Genomic DNA, 20,564 nt, shown 5'->3' with positions numbered 1-20,564 from the left:
ACATACTAATACTTCAAATCCATTTAAGTCGGAAAATTGCAGGAAAAGCAAATGTTGTCTTCAGCCTTTATGTTGAACATGGGCGATTATAAATATATCAAATTTTCTCAATATTGAAATTCCGATATATCGATCATTGAAAAAAATCTGATATTGATGAAACGTATGTTTGCCACAACGTGACTGATCTTTAAGAGTGCAAGTACGTAGATGCTTCAGAGAGATCTGTATGATAGATGTTATTTCACTAACTGGTGAATAATCATACCTTAACATTTTGAAGGATCTTGCATCTATCTACAAATCTTTTGTAAATTTAATAACAGTGAGCATCAAAAAAAAAACTGGTTTCTTTCAGAAACTGCTAGAAAGTGAACTACATGTAGCAGAATCACTTTTCGATGTCTAATTCAAAATGTCGAAATCAATCAAAATTTACTGAGCATATTATTTTTTGTTTGAACAAACACAATAAATGGTTGGAAATTAAATATAATGTCTGACGTATGACCAATAGTTTCACTCTCTTCAGATGTACATGTATACTTGTCTGATGAAAGTTCAAATGCAGACAAGTGAAAACAAAATTGAAAGGAACATCCTGTCGTTCTCACGCAATAAGTTAACAATAGTAAGAATTCATTATTACAAATCAAGTTACATGTATTGATATTTTTTTGTATAAGGGATGCAAAGTTTCTTTAAAGGGCCCATGCAATGTAATTATTGTAATGTAATCCTTGAAAATGCACCTTTGTGTCCCATTTAACCTAATTTTCAATTTTCGTTTTGCCATTTTAAAGGATATATTTGTGCCTTTCTCATTTGTTATTCTAATGCCAATTTCCATATTCATGAGCAAAACTGTGATTCATTCTGGGCACAAACCTCAATATTACAGCTATTTCAGCACAGAAAGTTGCTAGAATTTTGGATATTTTGCTGTCATGAACTTTCTTTTCTTTGGTGATTTGTTGTTGTGTCAGTACCTGACAGTAAGCCAGTGAGCAAACCTTTCTCACAAATGTTTTCAATGAGCAAATTTGAGTTGACAATTCAAACAGAAACCCGTTAACTGAAAAGTTTCTTCCTGAAATGACATCACAGCAACAGCCCCTCCGTTGTCCTGAAAAGCGTGGGAAAATTCTAAATTATTAAAAAAGTATACTTTTCAATACAATTGACCAAAAAGGGATGTTAAATAGTTTTCATACATTTAAGAGGAGTAGAAAGTTGCACGAAACGTGTTCCTAAGAAAAATTGCATTTACCCTTTAAATATGTTTCTCAGAAACTTTGGAAAATTTTGGGATCAAACATATGCATGAAAAACCATTGAACTTTGACTCCAGCATCTGATAATCTTTGAACATGTACTTCGTTTTCTTTCCACTGCAGGCCCTGTCCAGTGTCTCAAGTGATCTGAATTTTGTGGCCTCGGATCTCAAGAAAGCCCCGGCCCCATTCAAGGCCAGTTCCCCCAAGTCCCCCCTGGCCGTGACTGCTAGTTTGCCAATAGCTGCAGGTCTGCTAGATAACAGGTTGCAGCAGTCATACATGTAAGTCCAAGTACATTTCATTTGTAAGGGCTGAGTGACACAGATAACAGAATGCACTGCAAGTTAAGGAACCCTCGGGCAGAAGAGGCTACATTTTTACAACAGTTTATGGCAGTTTCTTGAACTGCATGGAATTAAATTATGCAGCCTCTTTTGTTTTGGATTTTGTCCGGAACCAGGAGTACATGTACAGGGTTCCTTATTGGGTAGAAAACGCAATAGACCCCATAAGGAAGTCTTTAGGAATCTATCTACCCCACAAGGGAAACGCTATGGAGTTTGAGATTTCAATAGGAACAAAAAAAAGAAAAAAGAAGGTCTTAGCTGTTAACGTACATGTAGTAAGTATTCATACCGGTACATTGCTTGTCAGTAAATGTCTGTTAACCCTTTCAGAACTTTTCAGATTGTTGAAATCATATTTTCAATCATGTCGAAAAAAATATCCATATCAGTATCGCATCAGGCCAATAAAAAATATTGGATCAGCTTTTAGGAGCTGTATTGGGTTAAAGGGAAAATACAACATTTGCAAACATCAAAAAATAAAACTACCAAATCATTTTGAAATACCTTGCTGGACTGTTAGTGAATGACAGTGTAAAGCATCCTGTAAAATCATGGCACCTGGTATACTGCCATTTTCAAGAAAAGTGGTATTTTTGTATCAATTTCCAACGCTGATCGGCCGATCAGCGTTGGAAACAACTGGCTTTTTTTTCAAATACTGGCCCCAATTGACCATCGCACTTGTTTGCAATCGATTACAAACCTATGAACGGGTACGAGCCAGCTTGAGACTGGTTTCCTGACCTTACAATTCCCCAATGCATGTAAACTGCTCTGTTTCTTCTTATATGGAGTCAGGGAACCAGACTACAGGAAAATGATCGTTTTTCTTGGTTTTTATAGCATTTTCGAACCCAAAACCTCAAAAAAGTCAGTGTAACTATATTTGCTATATATTTCCAACCCCCCAATTCCATCCATTTCTGAAAATTACAGCAAAAGTAAATGATGTATATTCCCTTTAAACACTATTTCCGACACAGCCTCGACATACCTTGTGAGGCGTTCTGGAAAAAAAAACATAAAAAAATACCGGTCTCCCATCTACCCCATTCTCACAGACCACCAGCGGACCGATACCAACATCTGAGGATATCCGGGAACTTCTCCCCGGCTACCAACAACAATGCATCCACCTTGTCTACCACGCCTAGCCCACACTATGCCCAGGTCCCTTCTTATAGAAAGAGGGATTCATCAAGTCTCCCTCGATCATTTGAGGTTTGTCTTTGTTTTTTTCTCACCATTCCATTTATTTGTGTTCTGAGATGGAAAGCTGGTAAACAAAAAGGGTTTTGAAACAGCGATTTTTTCGTCTCTTACTTTGACGTCAGGAGATTTGTGGTCCCTGGCTTGGGACTCTTGGTCCTTTGAGGGTCTGTGGTCTGCTCCAAGAGGCAAACTTTACAGTTTCTTTAAAGGCATATAGGAGCACTTGCTTGTCATGCCTTTTGTTGGTTTCACTGCTCAAAATCCAAAGAAGAATGTTCCGAACCTAACCTGTTGAACTTTCAGCTCAGTGGATATTACACTTTTCGAGAAAACAGTGAAAAACCATGCACAACCTTTTGAACACAAAACACGATTACATTATATTACACTGTATTTCCAATAATCAGTCAATTGACTGAGTGTTGTAAATCACCTACATTTCTTGATGTCCTCTAAATGACAGCAAGCCAGACAGACTAATTTCACAGGGGGTTTATAAGAGAACCAGAACCAGAGGTGCCAACTCTCCGGGATTTTACGGAAGTCTCCCAGAAGATCAAACTCCCGACATCCCGACACATCTAAAATATCTCCTAGATGTCCAATTTTCTTTTTTTCATCAAAAAATCAAATTTTGCTTTTGCTCAGCTTGTACTTGTAGCAACCGAATTCTGTGCGAAATAACCTCATACGTGAAACATGGTTACCTTGCAGCAGCAACGCGAGCAAGGAACGGGGACGAGGTGTCAGTCAGCATACACATTGGTCTGGCTTCACTCGTTTCATGTCGTGTTACAGTGTACATGTAGTTAATAAGTCCAGTCTCCGAGTGTTATGACCAAAGCACTTTTTACGAACGTTTGTAAACTTCGTGTTCATGACTGAGTTGCGTCGGTCGTGTAAACAAATTAACAAAACCCGGCCTTGACATTGGTTTATTTGTTCAGTCAGAGTATGTTTCCAAACAATGTAACGTGACTGCGGGACTTGTGCGGCTGTTTAGGAGGTTGTTATACTGTTATTTACTATGGAACAGTTGCCCAGTTTCCGGACACATAACGCAATTGTTCTTCGTTAGTTTCATGAGACGAATGGGCTTTTCTGTACCTGACCGACAAGGGAATCATGGCTTCCAGACCACAGTAAATCATGGGCATTGGGTTTGAGCAGTGTCCCATCTCTACTTCCCCTACCCCCCCCCCCCCCAAAAAAATCGCACATAAAAAGTGTGACGCTAAAAGCCAGTAGTGTACCAAAGTGCAAAAAATGACCTAAAAGCTGTTATCCATACACTGTACGTCTGCAAATAGTGTCCTCTAGTATTTATAAGTCATTAACATTAAGGGGTGACTCATGTTCCAGGGATTGGGGTTCAAGTTCACGTGCTGACCATATGTTGTGTCCTTGGGCAAGCCACTTAAGGGGAATAAACGACATTTGCAAACATCGAAAAATAAAACTACCAAGTTTTTACGAAATACCTTACTAGGATGTTGGTAAATGACAGTCTAAAGCATCCTGTAAAATTATGGCACCTGGTGTGAAGTCATTATCGAGAAAATGGTATTTTTGTATTCATTTCCAACGGTGGTCGGCCGACCACCGTTGGAAAAACCTAACTATTTTTCAACTACTGCTCCAAATTTGCAATTTTTTTCAGTCCAAATTTGTTTGCTATTGGTTACATGTTCATGAACGGGTGCAGGCCAGCTAGACTGGTTCCCTTACCTTACAATTTTCCGACATCTATAAATTGATCCATTTTATCTTTAGTGGAGTCAGGGAACCAGACTACCTTAACATTTTTGTTTTTCTTGGTTTTTCAAGCATTTTCGAACACAAAACTTCAAACATGTCAGTTAAACAATATTTGATCTATTATACTAACCCCTCAAATAGTTCATTTCTGAAAATCACAGCAAAAGCCAATGATGTACATTCCCTTTAACCCATCTTGCCCTCCCATCCAAGGAGTACAGGGAACAGGATTAGAGGGGGATTACCTGTGATAGACTGGCATCCCATCCGGGGTGGGGGGGAAGTACATGTAAAAAAGTCCCAGTCATATATTATGTCAAGGAAACTGGATATGAAAGTGGAAGTTTATTGACAGGATGCTCAAATGTTTTGCTATAAGGAGTGGAAATAAATCCAAAACTCAGCTGCAAGACTAGTCACCCTCTCGAAGCCCCATCAACCCATATCACCTATTCTCCGTAATCTGCACTGGCTCCCAGTCAAGAGGAGGATAATCTACAAAACCCTTCTCCTAACATACCAATGTCTCCATCGTCTCGCCCCTACTTACCTCCAGCAATTAATCCATAAATATGAACCCCGTAGAAATCTTCGATCAAGCTCACAATCCCTGCTCGCCTGCTCCTCAACATCGACAAGGTCATACGGTCAGCGAGCGTTTTCATCTGCAGCCCCAACCCTCTGGAACAAACTACCCAATCACATCAAGGAAGCCCCAACCCTGGACGTTTTCAAAGCTAATCTTAAAACCCATCTGTTCACTGCAAATGAAATATAATGTTAGTGTTTTCCTCTGTTAATTGTTCAGCGCATTGGGACCCCGTGTAAAATGCGCTTTATAAGAATGGTTTATTATTATTATTATTATTATGTGTAGTAATAAATTACAATTAAGTGACATTTAAATTACTTCAAAACAGGCAGAGCTACATGTAACCTTTTAATACCTGTCTGTGGTTCTATGTATTGAAAAAACATCCGATTAAAAACACCTTTTTCTCGCGGGGAAGTTCCCAAACTGATTTGTGTCAAGTGTCAGGAAGCTGTGGCTGTGACCTATGAGATGGAAAGAAAAATACATTAACTGAAAGTGAATGGGCAGAGTATAGAACAATGTAAACGCATACCGGAATCTATATCTTTACAAGCGTACGAAAGTGCATGCCAGGTGTGTACCGGGATCTATGTTTAAAGGAACAATAACAAGAGTTTCTCAGTAAAGTTTACATGTACATTACAAAACTCTAGTGGTTAAGGCAGCACAACCTCTGCAGAATCAATTGAACAATGCTTCTGGATTCATCAGGAAGTAGTCTGCACATATTCATGGTTTTAAATTATTAGTCTACAAGTGGACGAAAAAAATGAAACATTGTGAAGTGCCAGTGGCGAACGGTTGGAAACATTTCCGCGCAGAGATGTAGACGTCTGCTTGTTTTGCTATCAAATTATGGAAATTGTAAAGTTCAGCGTACTGGAGTCGTCAAGGCTACATGAGGATCAGTACCTTGGTGATTGGTGGATCTCAACAGCGTGGTTTCATTCGTCAACAATTTCATGGCTTTTTGAGTGTTTCTGTAGTGATGTTCTGCAAATACTGTTTATGAGTGGTTAGTCTATTGCCTTGGGTTGAGCGTTTCAGGTTTCACTCGATGCATCTACATTTGTATGTAGGTGATCATGACAAAACTGTTACATGCATCGACTCTACCTGTTTCTGACCAGGAATTGCTTGCAACTAGCACAGTTTATTTTCTTGATCACTGCAATTGTGACGTTGTGATCACAATGCACCTCACGGAGTGATGAATACTTTAACCAACTCTGGTAATGTTTGACAGAGAATCGGTTCAAGTGCCGTACATGTACTGATAGTGAATGGAAGGTGTGATGCCAGCGTTGCATTGGATGGTATGAATGATATGGGTGGCATGGTTTACAGTGGGACAGTTTGGACCATATCTTTGAAATTGTTTCAAATGATGAACTGGAGACTACATGTACTTGTGATTTGAAATTGGTGTGTGTAAACTCCACAGTTTTGAAGAGCTTCATTCCTGTTTGATTGATGTACAACCCCTTCATCCACCACGACAATGCACCGATATGTTTAAGTCTAATTAGATGTGCCAGCTCCTACATTACAGGTCTCTGACAGAAGATTGAGCTTTTGCCACACTTATTTCCAGTATTTCCGGCTATGCCTTTGTTCTCCCTTGGGGAAGCTTGATCAGACAAACGTAAATGGGAGATGGAAGAAAATCTGGACCTGAAGTCAGAACCAAAGGCTGACCCTAATTTACCCGAAAGCCACTCATACGTCAGTCTAATTCATGCTCTTCTGAAGGATGACCGACAAGCGTACGTGAACATGCAGAGTCTGGTGTCCATCAGCGAGGAAGACATCGAAGACTCGGCCCTGAGCTTGTTATCCCACGGTAGACGATCCAAACGCCGCAAGAACAAAATGCCGTGCATCCACTGCTCCAGTGTCCCTTGCTCTTGCACTATTGGTGAACTCCAAGAGAACCTGAAAAACGCCTCCGAAAAATGCCAGTTTCTGGAGATGCAGAACAAGGCTTTGTGGGTGGAAGTGGTGGCCCTGAGGAACTGGAAGAGTCATTACTCATCTTACAAATCTCAAAGGTCCAAAGGAACGAAGGTAAGGGAAAGATGGAATTTCAGATGTGGGACCAGACCTTATAAAATGGTCATTATGCACCAATCCAAGCATGCGATCACCGTGTCATAAGGCCATTGTTCAGAAGAATCGTTATTGAGCAGTTGTTTTGTATAGTTGCTGGCACAGGAATTCTGCCTTTATACTTCCGAGTGATCCGTGATTGTGTGTGCTTCTAGTAGATTGGTCTATTCCACTAGTGATTAGAATGAGAAGGATTCCAACCAGGGCCCGTTCACTAGAGGTAGCAAAGCACAACTTTGCTTTAGCGTTAGTTAGAAGTCTGTGAGTTGTAAAGGCTTACATGTAGCATGAGTGAGCGAAAGTTAACTTTGTGATTCCAATAATCAGTGGATCTTTCCTTACTGTTGAACCTAACCTTTTAAGCCCTTATGGCTAGGAACAATCCTCAATCCTCCAAAATCTTGAACTAACGCGTATGTTCAAATGAAGGATACCCACTGCCTCAGTCCTTTAAAATCCTCCAACATCCCTGCCTCTCAAAATGCTTGAGCCTCAATCCTCCAAACTCCTCCTCCTCTTCAAACACCATTCATCCTCAATCCTCCAAAATCAACTGACACTGAATGTCCGGCCATGTGCCCTCAATCCTCCACAATCCTCCAAAATTGTATGTTGTATTCACACTCAATCCTCCAAAATCCTCCAAAACTGCCCAGAGGACTTTGGAGGATTGAGGAGGGTTCGGGTCCGTAATGCATCAATCCAGTATGTCTGTTTTTTTCGAGTGTTATTCATCATGTTAATTTTTGTTATGTTTTGCTTATCAATGCGTTATGTCAATTTTATATTTTGCTCGGTTATAGTATAGTACATACAGTGGAACACCGCTATAACGAACATCACGGGATCCACTGAAAACGTTCGTAATAGCGATCATTTGGTAAAGCGATTTAAGCTGCCGGTGCTCACTTTTCAATAAATAAATAACACGCCCTGGTTACTGAAAGACAACTTTAAACATGCGCGGACTATTGAATTATGTAATTACATGTACACAGCTATTGAGCTTACTACCTACAGCAACAGGTGTATTACCCCTTTTATTCCTTGGGAAATAATAGTCACTTGTCGCTCTTCTGTTGACATTTTTCAACAACAGTGTTCGGTAGGTTTTGTACAAAAAAAATAAATAATTGGGAGCCAAGAACGATGTTCCGTATAGCCGAATGTTTGGTATAGCGGTGTTCGGTATAGTGATGTTTCACTGTATATGCATGTCTTACCGTATGTGTATGGTATATTTTTCCCTTGTGGATATATTTGTATTGTTGAGGTCAAATAAATAATGACACTGGTTCAAACCCAAATCTGAACAAACCCTTTTCCACGACAGCAGGCAAAGATTTCTTCTGAACTCAGTCACTGAGGCTTCCCCCCCCCCCCCCATCACCTAGAGTTGACCTCTCAACTACCCTCTCTCCAAAGGTGTTTGGCTCTTGTCCATAAAGAAATATAAAGTTAACAAAATATTTGCTGCGGAATTGTGCAGAGGGTGTGGCAAGCAACAATTCAGGGTTCCACCTGTTCCATTCTGACTAAAATTAGTTGCAATCTTTGACATCTTTTAAGTACTTTTAATTGATAATTTCCTTCCCTGCATGTCTCGGTGTGCCCTTGATTTACGTTTTGTACTATACCTGCCTTGTGGTTTTCAGTTCAAAATTTGGACTTATTCCTGCTTTACAGTGATATCTTTCATCATATGCAGCAATTTTTGCCGTCCAAATGTTGACTTATCATGATCCTATGTTACAATGATAAATACGCAGTGCGTCATCTTGGTCGAAAGTTTCAAAAGCCTTCGCAGCCTACACATGTATGCAGCACTGTCACTCATCCTTGTTGATTTCATTGCGGAATGATTTTTTTTTTTTATTTTGACAAACATTCAACAAGTACTTCTCTTCTATGAAAAACCTGTTAGGAGAGCTCAACTTCCCTGTTACGGTTTCAAAAGGGAAATACCATTTCCCTGTGCAGACGCTATTATAAGTACTTCTGATATTGATATGGGAATTTATATTATGACATATCCATTATTGCTTCATGGTCACCTCAACTGTCCCCTTACTATTTTTGCCAAAAGGCAATGAATTACTCCCTTCACACGAACAAAACCCAAACCAACAAACAAAATTTGCATGTACATGTATTTGTACAGCCACAAGACTAATAAAGCTGGTCTCAGAGAACACAAAATTGTCGATTTCAGAATTTTCAATAATCGATATATATCGGAAATCCAATATCGAGAATATTCGATATATCAATTATCCCATGTAAAACTTAAAGACAATAAAGATGACACTTTGATAAAAAAAAAAAAAAAATGAACATATTGCTCAAACTTATTAAAACAAATCTCAGCACTGAGATCTTGTCCAGAACAGGCGTTTTTTTTTTTTAATAGTTTTACACTGGGGGAGACCGCGAATTCCAGCAAACGCAGAGCAGAAAGCGACGCCACTTGGCATTTCGCTATGTGTTTATTTTTTAGTCACAAGCACAAGTTGCCGCCAAGTTTTATTTCATTATGCAGCAAATGTAAACACAAATTAACAGCACAAACGGGAGATATATTTTCACGATGATATGATGCATTTTCAATATTTTAGATATCATTCCTCAATATCGACATTTTTGATATTTTGATATGATTAAAAAACTACTATCAGCGATATCAATATTAAAATAAATTTTAATAATCGAGTAATATCGCCGGTGCTTACATATGCTTCCACAGAGTAGAAATTGATGGGTAACTGACCTACGTGTAGGATGTATGCAGCCTGCCCAATTTGATGTCATGGTGAATTCATGGGCTTTTTCTATTAGGACTCAGGAAATTTGTTGGATAAAGCCCATCATACACAATTATTGTTTTCTCCTGAACACACATGATGGTACCACCCTGCTATCTACAGTATATCCCGATGATGACTCATTTAAAACAATTGGCAGCAACATCCTGGAAGTTTTGCGTGTAATAAAAGATTGACCGTAATCAAATAAAAGCTGGGGTTTTTTTGTGTTCATGATAGTCGCCTCTTTCTAAATAGTGTACAACAATGCAACCATAATAAAGACATAATCCAAAAGCAGCTGACTTTTATCTTCTCAAAACTTGAAGCAGGGAGGAAGGAATCTACATGTAGGTCCCACTAAAAGATCTAGTTTTGTTCCTATGATGGAGCTTATTGACATTTGGTGTGCATGTGTACATGTACACATCAATACTTGTACATGTACTGTATATTGGCAAAGTTTAGTTAACCTAATCAGACAGAGGGTTGTGTAATTATCGTCGTTGTATTTTTAATTCACATTGCAGCCCATGACTGATCGTTCTTCACTGTTCATGGTATATAGAACAAAATCAAACAACCTAGCAGGCAAGCATTTGTTATTCATGTTGGCTAGGCATTCTAGGAGATCAATTTGCTATCCTGCAGCACACTTGGAACATCCTAAACCATGTAGTACCATACATCTATGTTATTATAACTTATGTACATGTACATATGCAGAGTTCGACCTTAACTCTTTTTACTAGCCATTCGGGCTACTGAAACAGACTCTTAACTAGCCCGCGGGCATTTTCACTAGCTTGCATGTTTTTCTTTTATAGATTGTCTCATAAACATGATAAACACTGTGCATATTTGTAAAATGTGTATCCTGAAGCAATCGTGTCAGTGTTTTTAATAAACAGATCTAATCATTTAACCCTTAAACAGTTTATAAACTCACAAATTGATACAGCTTTGCTTTCTGAATTTGATGATGTATTTCTTCCTGTCCTTTCATCTTTGCCACATCCCAATAATTTTTGACTCGCCAGCCGGTTTCCTTAAGGAATAGTATGACTAGGCCGTTGCTGTTTTGTCTAACATTTGGCTAGCGGGTAACGGCTCAAGTCGAACCCTAGAACTTATGCATACATGTATGTTCGCAAGTTCCGGTATTTCACTCTTATTGAGTATTGAGAATAGGCCACACTGACAAACAAAATTAGCATCCGTGACAGAGCCAACAATCCCGGACTTAAACAACAACAGGGAAGGAGGATATACCGGTAGTTCTTGGCAGTGACACTACCATGGCAGGGAAACTTAAGAAGATGCTTGCTGCAGGGGCTCCAGACCCCGTGCCAGGATCAAAAACTCATCCAAACATTTTGCCTCGGGTGACTTCTGTAGCATTTGAAATCAGAGATTTGGAGTAATTGAAAACACAATGATGAATTGATTGTGTGGAACAGCTCCATGGGCATATGTACTGGTAGTCTGGTACTGAAGATATACATGCTGTTGGGACAATGACAAAGAAAACGCTGGAACGAGTCTGATTTCTGTGAGTGGCTCTTTTTGTTTGTGCTTGTTTGTTTGTGTGTAAGTCCTGTATGGCGTCTTAATTAGGAGACTTCAGTTTATTTTTAATTTTTAATGTTGTTATTGGCTAAACTGCTGCATGTGCAGATGTCATAAAGTATGTCGTAAATTGGTCTAGCTAATATTCTAGTTTTTAAGGCCAATAAAAAAAAAAGTGTTGTGTGTTTCTTGCTACATTGATAGAAATGTGGAGGGTGGATACATACAAGTTTTTTCAGTGCTCTAAATTTTAATAATCATAAAAACTAAGGTGAGATAATGGTTGAGTTAATTTGGGGTGTTTTTTTTTGGCATGCATTCATAACAGTGAATGTGAATCAAGTTCAACTAATGCTGATTATTCTGCATTTGTTGCACTGATAAAAAGTTCTCGCGGGGTATTTTTTTATTTATTTATTTATTATGGTTTATTTATTTGAATTAAAAGCAGCCCACAGGCTGAAAACATTCAAATTTACAATATTTTAGTTAAAAACTACTAAAAATACAATCAATACATCTTTAAATTGTAAATTAAAAGGTACAAATCATAACGGGAGAAATTATTCATTATCATTAACAGACTTCTAAAGACTTGCTAAGACAAGACATTGCTGATTAAAACTGGAGTGTAAAATGATTTAAAATTATCATTCAAAAAGAGAGTATGCTGGTTCCCGGCCCACAATGAGTATCGATAATGTACAGGACGTGAACCAGTCTGCTCGCAAAGCAGGTCTGTTTGTGACCAAAATAGTAACCTTTTTTAATTCAGAGGGTTGCAGATATCCAAAAAAGGAAAAAGGAGATTTGTTTAGGTTGGAATAAAACATACAAGTATATAACAGTTTATTAATACATAAAAAATATAGAATTTGTTGAAGAACATGGCGAGTGCAGTTTTAAGCATGTTTACATTTGTGAAATAGAAAGAACAACACAGGAAATGTATGTTTGCTTGTATTAAAATACATCAGAAGCATATCTGTACCCACCCAGGAAATGAGACACGCAACTTTTACTTTCTCCTGGAATGTTAAGGCATCATTGTTATGGCGAAACATAACTGTGCAGCAGTTCAGAATAAGAAAGTTACAAATGTCAGGATATGAGGGAAACATGCAGATAAATAATCAACGTCATTATTATTTCAAATGTGAAAACAAAAGTTAGGCTATATAGTCCTCACCATTGTCAGCTGCTGTTCGGTGGAGTAGCGAAATGTCTGCACTTGTGAGTCAGGGGTTTGGGTTCAGATCCTACATTGAGGATATGATCCAGAAGTTTATTGCTTGCCTGCTGTGCAGTTTGGTTTATGATGTCATCTCTGCATACTGGTGAATAAATAGTCTATGGAATATCCCCTTGCACAGCAAGGGTCTATGATATGCAAGCAGATTCAGCGATTAATTATGCAAAACAAGACTGCGTCTTGACCTCGAGATTCTGACCATCCAGCGGGCGCCTTCTATAATGTATATCTGGTCTTCCGTAACTCGTTGTTGTATTACAAAAGACATGGTATTCAAACTTGACCAATCAACAGCTTAGTCCATATTTCTGATCGAAATGATGTCACAGTTTCTAAAGTGCACTCTGATTGGCTGGCGGGTGGGCGGGGTCACATACAATGTGCATGTTATGAGACGTCAACTGTGACTCATGAATGTCTCATCCTAGTGAATTGGGTCCTCTTCAAGTGAATTTTGGTCTAACAAAATTGTGATCGAAGTGGGGTTGGAACCATTGTCGCGGTTGAAAGTATAGCCGTGTTACCGAGTGGACTTATCATTTTCAGAAGTATTGGATTTGGGTATGGGTTTATTTCATTAACCCTAACCCCTTGATGAGCACTTTTACAAGAAAGCATCCTGAATCCCCCAAAATCCACCTATATTCTCATATACAAATAAATGTTGGTGTCCTGAGTCCATCAGAATCCACCAGTGAGTCCATCAGAATACCGGTACCTCGTACACAGCAGGGGGTGAACATATAGCCAAGGAGTTAAACTGTTGAGATCCTGAATCCATCGAAGTCTCCCAACTGCTCAATATGGAGGTATCCTGAATCCATCAAAATCCTGCAGTACCGCTAGGCTTATACTGTCCTGAATCCATCAAAATCCCCCAACTTTTGCAATATGGAGGTATCCTGAATCCGCCGAAATCCTTTGAAACAGGGGTGTGGATTTTGATGGATTCAGGTACGTTTTGGTTAACACAGCAAATTTGTGCTCTGTTGTTTACATTCACGTACAATATGAATCATCGGTGGATTTCTAAAATTTGATGATAAAATGTGTTATCACTTAATTATGCCAATAGGCCTACTATCTTCACTCCACTGGCGACAGTTGCCGATGAGAGTTTAATTTTGTGCATTCGAAATAGAGGTTTTTAGGGAAAACGTGTGTAAAACATGCGATTTTAGAGCCCCAGTTTTTCGTTTTTGGTTATTGCATGATGTTTTGTTGTGCCTATTTTAATGTCTCACACTTGCTTACATGTACAAGCCTGAAATACATGATTTATTATTCTAAAATTTTAAACTTTGTTTCCCTCGATCTGTATCATGCTGTGTCAAATTTTCTGAAAAACCAAACTTTGCTGTTAGTTTTGACACGCTCTCACGTACGTGTAATGAGCCAGTTTTACTAGGTGATATGGTTTCTACTCTAAACCAATCTAATACCAGGAAATACTTAAAATGTTTTTAATGCTAATGCTGCTTCATGTATGTACATGGATGTGATAGGGCTTGTAATGCTGCCACAGTAGTACCGTGTAATGACTGTTGCATGTACTTCCTCATTAATTGTAATCACAAGAGCCCGTTAAAAAACTCTAACTTCAGTTATACATTGTAGATCACAGATATAATGATAATAAGAATGTGGCACTTTATGCCAAAGGTCTGACAGCGTGTCAATTTTTTTTTTGAAGCAGCAGCTCGAGATCAGTGCATTCTGGTCTCTATACCCTCACAGGTACTCAGTTATACTCCTAGGTGAAGAGCGGCAATCGTAGTAAAGTGCCTTGCCCAAGAACACAAACACGGTGTACCCTGTCGGGGTTCGAACCCATGTACCGGGGCACGTGAGTCAAACACCGTAACCACTGGACCACGAAAATATGTGAAGAAATGAAGATTTTGGCAAGCAAAGCAATGCTTCACTGTCATATTTCCTTCCATAACCCTAACGCTTCTTATCAGTCACTGTTCGGGTATCTTTGAATATCGCTAACTGATTCCCCCTTCTTTGTAATTTACATTTGCTTGTTTTACACATGTAGTTGTCATCTTGGGCCTTGGCCCATGGCTATTACATGATTAGATAGGGTTGCCCAATGAAAGGCTTTAACTTTTAAGATAGAAATCTACCAAAATTCAGGGCTATTAAATCCAGAAATATTTTCACCAGATCAGTGTCAAGGTATAAAGAGAAACATTTGTTGCTACAATAGAAAAGGATATCAGTTTGAAATCATTACAAATAGTAAAATGCAAAACAAAAGTTGCTTAAAGATGAACAGAAGTTTTTAATGATGGACATCTGGACCCATTTTTGTAGCACTGCTAATAACAGTCAGCAGAAAACTTGTGCTTACTATAGCAGAAAATGATGCTGCTGCTAATTAAGCCATATTTCATGGCGAGGACGTGCTAACTGTTGCCCGCATGGAGACTTCTATTATTACGCCACTGATTTAGACAACTGTTTTACTTGGGGTTAAGCATGCTTTTGCTGTGCTTACTGTCTTACAGACTCTATGAAATAGACGGAGACTCTGTTAGCACAAAATTGGCTTATAAGTACATTGTAGCGCTTTGAAATTGGATCCTGAACATTTGACTTTGTCAAATTGAACATGTGCTTTGTTGTCAGTTATTATGATTATGATACCCTAAAACCACCAGTTATGCAGTTAAAGAAAGCACTTATCCCAATAGTAACCCACTTACATTTCATATATTACACCCTTTGTGGCAATAAGTTGTCAACGTTGCTCTTTAACATTTTTGCCTTCTCTTCTATCATAACACAGAGCCTTTTTCTACCGGATTCAGCGCAGCCATCCCGGGCATCCTTCCACGAGGGGGTCATCAACCCCCATCAGCCCCCTGGTCACTTTGGTGATAACTCCATGGAGCTGTCCTTACTGACCAGACTGGTTCACACCAAGCCTATCTGGTTCCTCCCAAACACTCAACGGGCGGCGGCCATACACTACCTCCAGGGACAACCAGTCGGGGTGAGAAACTATCTCAGGGGTGGGAGATGGGAACACAGAACAGACATAATGGACGTCCTCTTTTGGGGTGGAATTCAGTTTTTTGGAGAAAACCCTCCGAAAAAAAATCAGACGTCGAAGATTTTCTGACACATTTTGTTGGCTCCGAGCATAATTTGCAGCTTTAGACTATTGAATAATCTGGGCCAAAATTGCATGACAAAATTTGTTTTCAGACATTTTCAGTTGTCATGAGCTACATGACACATGTACATGTATATGACGAAGCAATCAGTGTACTTGAGCGGGATTGAGCACAATGACATTGACTTATTTTTAAAAGATTCAAGATGCAAGATTCAAGATTTGTTTTATTAGTCATGTAAAACAATTACATGAGAGACGATCTGGGAAAAATTTGAAAAAAAGTTGGTAACAATATTGCTTGCTCAGATACATTTCATAAAGATATTCTCTGAAACCAATTGCACAAAATCCGAGGGGGGGGTAGGCTAGGAAGAATTTATTAGATTACATGTATTTAGGGAGTATTTAGCCTCCCTGCCCCCGAAGAGCCATATCTGTGAGCCTGTCAAAGTATGTCAAAGTACAACAGAATTATAACAATAGATCCCACATGTCTCACACAGCAACCGCACTCCCGTCAGCGCAAGAGGAAACTATCGTTGTTTGAAGGAAGTTGTAGGGAACAAAAGGAAATTGAATAATAGCAAAAGATTAAGGGGAAAATGAGACTCTGTCTCATATCTGAAAATGTACGTGCTGCAGTTGGAAGTGGAAGTCTTGTAAACTGCACGTACGTGATGTGCTCCCCTGTTGGAATGGGCTTAGTGTCTGGTGTCCGCGTATGTTTTGGTGAGTTGAAAATTGCGAGAACCAGAGTGAAATGCTTCTTCTGTTTTGAGAAGTTTGTGATTGTAGCATAGGTGACTCAGTGGGAAGGTCCTTGGTTCAGTGTAGTAACCCTTCTGCTGGCTAAACAGGTGGGTCACTGTTGAAGGAGTTACAGTACACAGGTGGAGTTAGTCCAGAGACCGGAGATTAGAGAAATCTCAGTTGCTCGAAAAGCTGCTATATTGGGTTTCTCTTGATGCAGTGAAAGTACACAGATGCAAAGTTGCAACTCTGCTGAGTGTATGTACATGTACACACTTTCTTGTTCCCTAGTTGTGGGGACATACATTGTACACTCGTCTGTACAAGGTACTGGTATTTGTGGGGACCGAAAACACTGTTGAGACAGCAGAAAGTCCCCATAACTGGGTCCTAATTTGCCTAAGAATAAAAAACTTCCCCATAACATGGTGTACCGTAGGCCTGCACATTGATTCTGATTGGACAACTAATCACGATATGGAATAAATTAAATTCATGCTTTCACCACGGATATTTGTAACAACTTTCAAATCATTTGTTTAAAACTGCAAGTTTGTCATTTGTAAGGCTGTCAGTGAATTATTTTTTTGTTTTCATTAGTGACATGAAGCCAATTTATTTCCATCAATCAACCAGGCTGAATTACACACTTTTTATTTCTTTTTCCTGTGAATATAATCCAATTTCCCGCATCAGATAGCACTATCAATAATGTAAACCAGTGTTGTTGTACATGTAACTCGTACTTGACTTGTTCCATACTCAAGTACATTTTATTTGTACAAAATTTGTACTCGTAATATGATAATGTACTCCTATCTCATACTCATACTCATACTCATACTCATACTTATGTCAAAGTACTCGCACTCATACTCATGGAAGAAGTTCTCCCGCTAGAATTTTAGATTTTTTAAGAGGAACGTGCAGGAAAAGCACCAATTTTCTTTTTGAGGCGCTTTTGCATTTAGCTAGTTCGAAAGCAAAAAGCCCTTGATTTGTGAAACCATTGAAATGGAAAGTTACTCATCATGGAAAGTGCGTGTACTTGAACTCGTGGAAATAGAGACCATTCAAAATGATACTTTTACAGGATAGTAAGTGGCTGGGAAAATGTTGCTTGTTAAATCACCATTTTGTTATTTCACAAAATCACAGCTTAACTTTTTGATGTGAAATGCACATTGCCCATAGTATGTCAGAGGAAATAACCACGCAAAACGGTGATATAAAAAGCAAGTTTGTTCCAAGCCGCAAATGTATCCTGTACAGGTTGAGTTAAAAAAAGCGAAACCCAAATGTCGGGACTATTGTTTTATTGAAGTTCTGCATATGGCACTTTCAAAATCAAGGATATGAAAGCATGATTCATAAGCTTTCTTTTAGTACCAGAATAATTCAAATCACTCATGTACTTTTCAAGTTACGGAATTTTTAACACAACCACCGTTTTAAAGTTCTGTCCGCGGATCACCAAAAAAAAGGTGTGCCTTCTTTCAGCGAAATGAAACAATTCGCACACATCCCTATGTGATTTCTTTTCGTTTTGCTGAAAGAACACTTACCTTCTTGTGATCCGTGGACAGAATTTCAAAATGGTGGTTTTGTTTAAAATTCCGTAACTTGAAAAGTACATGAGTGATTTGAATGATTCTTGTACTAAAAGAAAGCTTATGAATTGGGCTTTCATATTCTAGATTTTTAAAGTGCAACATGCAGAACTTCACTAAAACAAATGTCCCGACATTTGGATGTTTTTTTTCACTCAACCTGTACACGTACCATTTCTAATGGTCCCTATAGAACTTGTAATCTCACTCATGGAGAAAATGGCCTTGTACTCATACTCGTACTCATACTGTATGTACTCGCCTACAACACTGATGTAAACTGACCAGCCAAAAGGCTTGTCTGGTTGTCAGCTATCCTATGATTGCTAAGCTTTGAGGCTAAACTAGAAATCTGACAATCAATAAATGAAAGCAAAACATGGTGAATCGAATAGGAACAAAAACAAACATGGAAAACAGAAAAAAGAAGTTACTGATTGTTATTGTCGTTTTAACATCCGTGTATGATACATTTGTTTAGAGTTATTCACCAGGATGCTAGACACAGTCTGTATCAATCGGCGCTCGGTTTGGTTTCTTAATTTTACCATCTGCTTGTGACCAATCAGATTTGCCCTTGTGAGTGTTGTTGGCATTGTGATTTATGGAAACAAGCGCTTCCTTTATATTTCTGTTGATGGGGTGGTATTCTAGTCATAACAGGCATGTGTGATTCATCCCACTGTTTCCTTTTGTGTGAGCACCAAATCTGGTGTGACATTGGGTTTATTTTTTTATAGACTCCCAATTCCACCGGAAATGTTTAATCATGTCTGAACCATTTGTCTAGTATTGGGGGGGGGGGACCACAAATTTGATTAAACTTGTCAATTTACATAATCCGTGTTGCAAGTTGCTTTGTTTCACCAATGGCTTGGGAGGTACATGTAAGATTTTTTTTTTATAGTTGTTATCAGTTCAAGGTTATTGGAATGATTGTTATTAAGAATTCATAAATACCTAAGACAATTTACCCATTCCTATTGGTAGAGAGCATGTCACGTGGCCGGTTTGAAACGGTTGATAAAACACGGGCTGGCTGGTCTTAAACACTTTCCCAGTGTCGCATGAAATGTTGACTCTATGAAATCCCATGCTAGTACCACTTTATTGGTTGAACGTTCACAATCCTCACATAGGCATGCACAATACTACCAGTGACTGGCAGTGAGGCAGTATTTCAGAGTCCTGAATTCACACTACACCGACACAGCTGCGTTCTGCGCCACATCACACTTTACGTTGTCTCCCTATAAGGAGTTGTTTACCCCTTCTGGCAATAGAGCCATACCATAGCACAGCTAGAGGAGTGTTTCTAAAAACAGTAAAACTTCTAAACAAAATTGTTAGAAATTTATAATATTTGACTTGGTTTGGCTTTTGGACCGAATTTTTTATTTTTTGTTTGACCAAAAATGTATGAAAGGAATTAACAAATATGTGCCTGGTCAGTATTAAACACAGTTATGTTTAAGGCAGGTTGGAGTGCAGATGCTGATACTGATAGTGACCAGAGCTGAAGTCACTATCAGCATTCCAGACTCCAACCGGTCTTAAACAAAACTGCTGCTTTGCACTTATGGCAAGCAACTTTGCAACTTTTTTCAGCATTGAATATTCATGAAGGGGTGTGGTGCAAGTTAGTCATCAGATATTCTGTGTAGCCAGGGATGTTCCAAAGTCATGATGCATCCTGGAGAGACAAGTTGTTATAATTATGTACATATTCAATGATGAATATTTATGAGCTGTTGAATGATTCATTTGCAGACTTTTGTCGTGTGCCAGGCCAGAGACAAGGACAACCTTGTGCTGACAATGAAGCATCCAGGGAAAGGAACGGGACTGTACATTGAGAAGCTGCCCGTCCTTATCTCCAACAATGGTAGGTCAGATCCTGGTTGGTCAGATCCTCTTCCGAGATTGAAAAGTCAAATCTTCAAGGACACTGAACAGAAATACAAATGTCTAATCTAGAATCTCTGGCACATGTGCCAGATGTCTGCACATTGTTTACATCTGTTAGTGAAGTTGAATGGCTCATCAGTTGATTATCATTAACGTTCACTAATTGTCATTTATTGTCATCGCTTGTCATTCAGATTGAGTGAGTGTCACCAGTTGTCATAACTATTACCATAGACTGCCACT

At 38.9% G+C, this 20,564-nt stretch overlaps 1 protein-coding gene across 3 annotated transcripts in view; it reads left to right on the top strand.

Moving 5' to 3' along the window:
* LOC119740437 overlaps positions 1-20,564 on the top strand; it is a 43,224-nt gene that overhangs the window by 8,976 nt on the left and 13,684 nt on the right. For 2 of the 3 annotated variants that reach the window (XM_038215750.1, XM_038215751.1), the window contains exons 3-6: positions 1,398-1,558; positions 2,689-2,848; positions 15,721-15,927; positions 20,184-20,298. In XM_038215750.1, coding sequence (XP_038071678.1) covers positions 1,398-1,558; positions 2,689-2,848; positions 15,721-15,927; positions 20,184-20,298 — 643 coding nt within the window. The remainder of the gene's footprint in view (positions 1-1,397; positions 1,559-2,688; positions 2,849-15,720; positions 15,928-20,183; positions 20,299-20,564) is intronic. The other variant, XM_038215752.1, reaches the window with a different exon arrangement.

This window comes from Patiria miniata, unplaced genomic scaffold (assembly GCF_015706575.1).
Source record: "Patiria miniata isolate m_02_andy unplaced genomic scaffold, ASM1570657v1 HiC_scaffold_5, whole genome shotgun sequence".
Classification (NCBI taxonomy): Eukaryota; Metazoa; Echinodermata; class Asteroidea; order Valvatida; family Asterinidae; genus Patiria; species Patiria miniata.
Note: the sequence above shows the minus strand (reverse complement) of the source record. Positions and strands in the feature narration are given on the sequence as shown.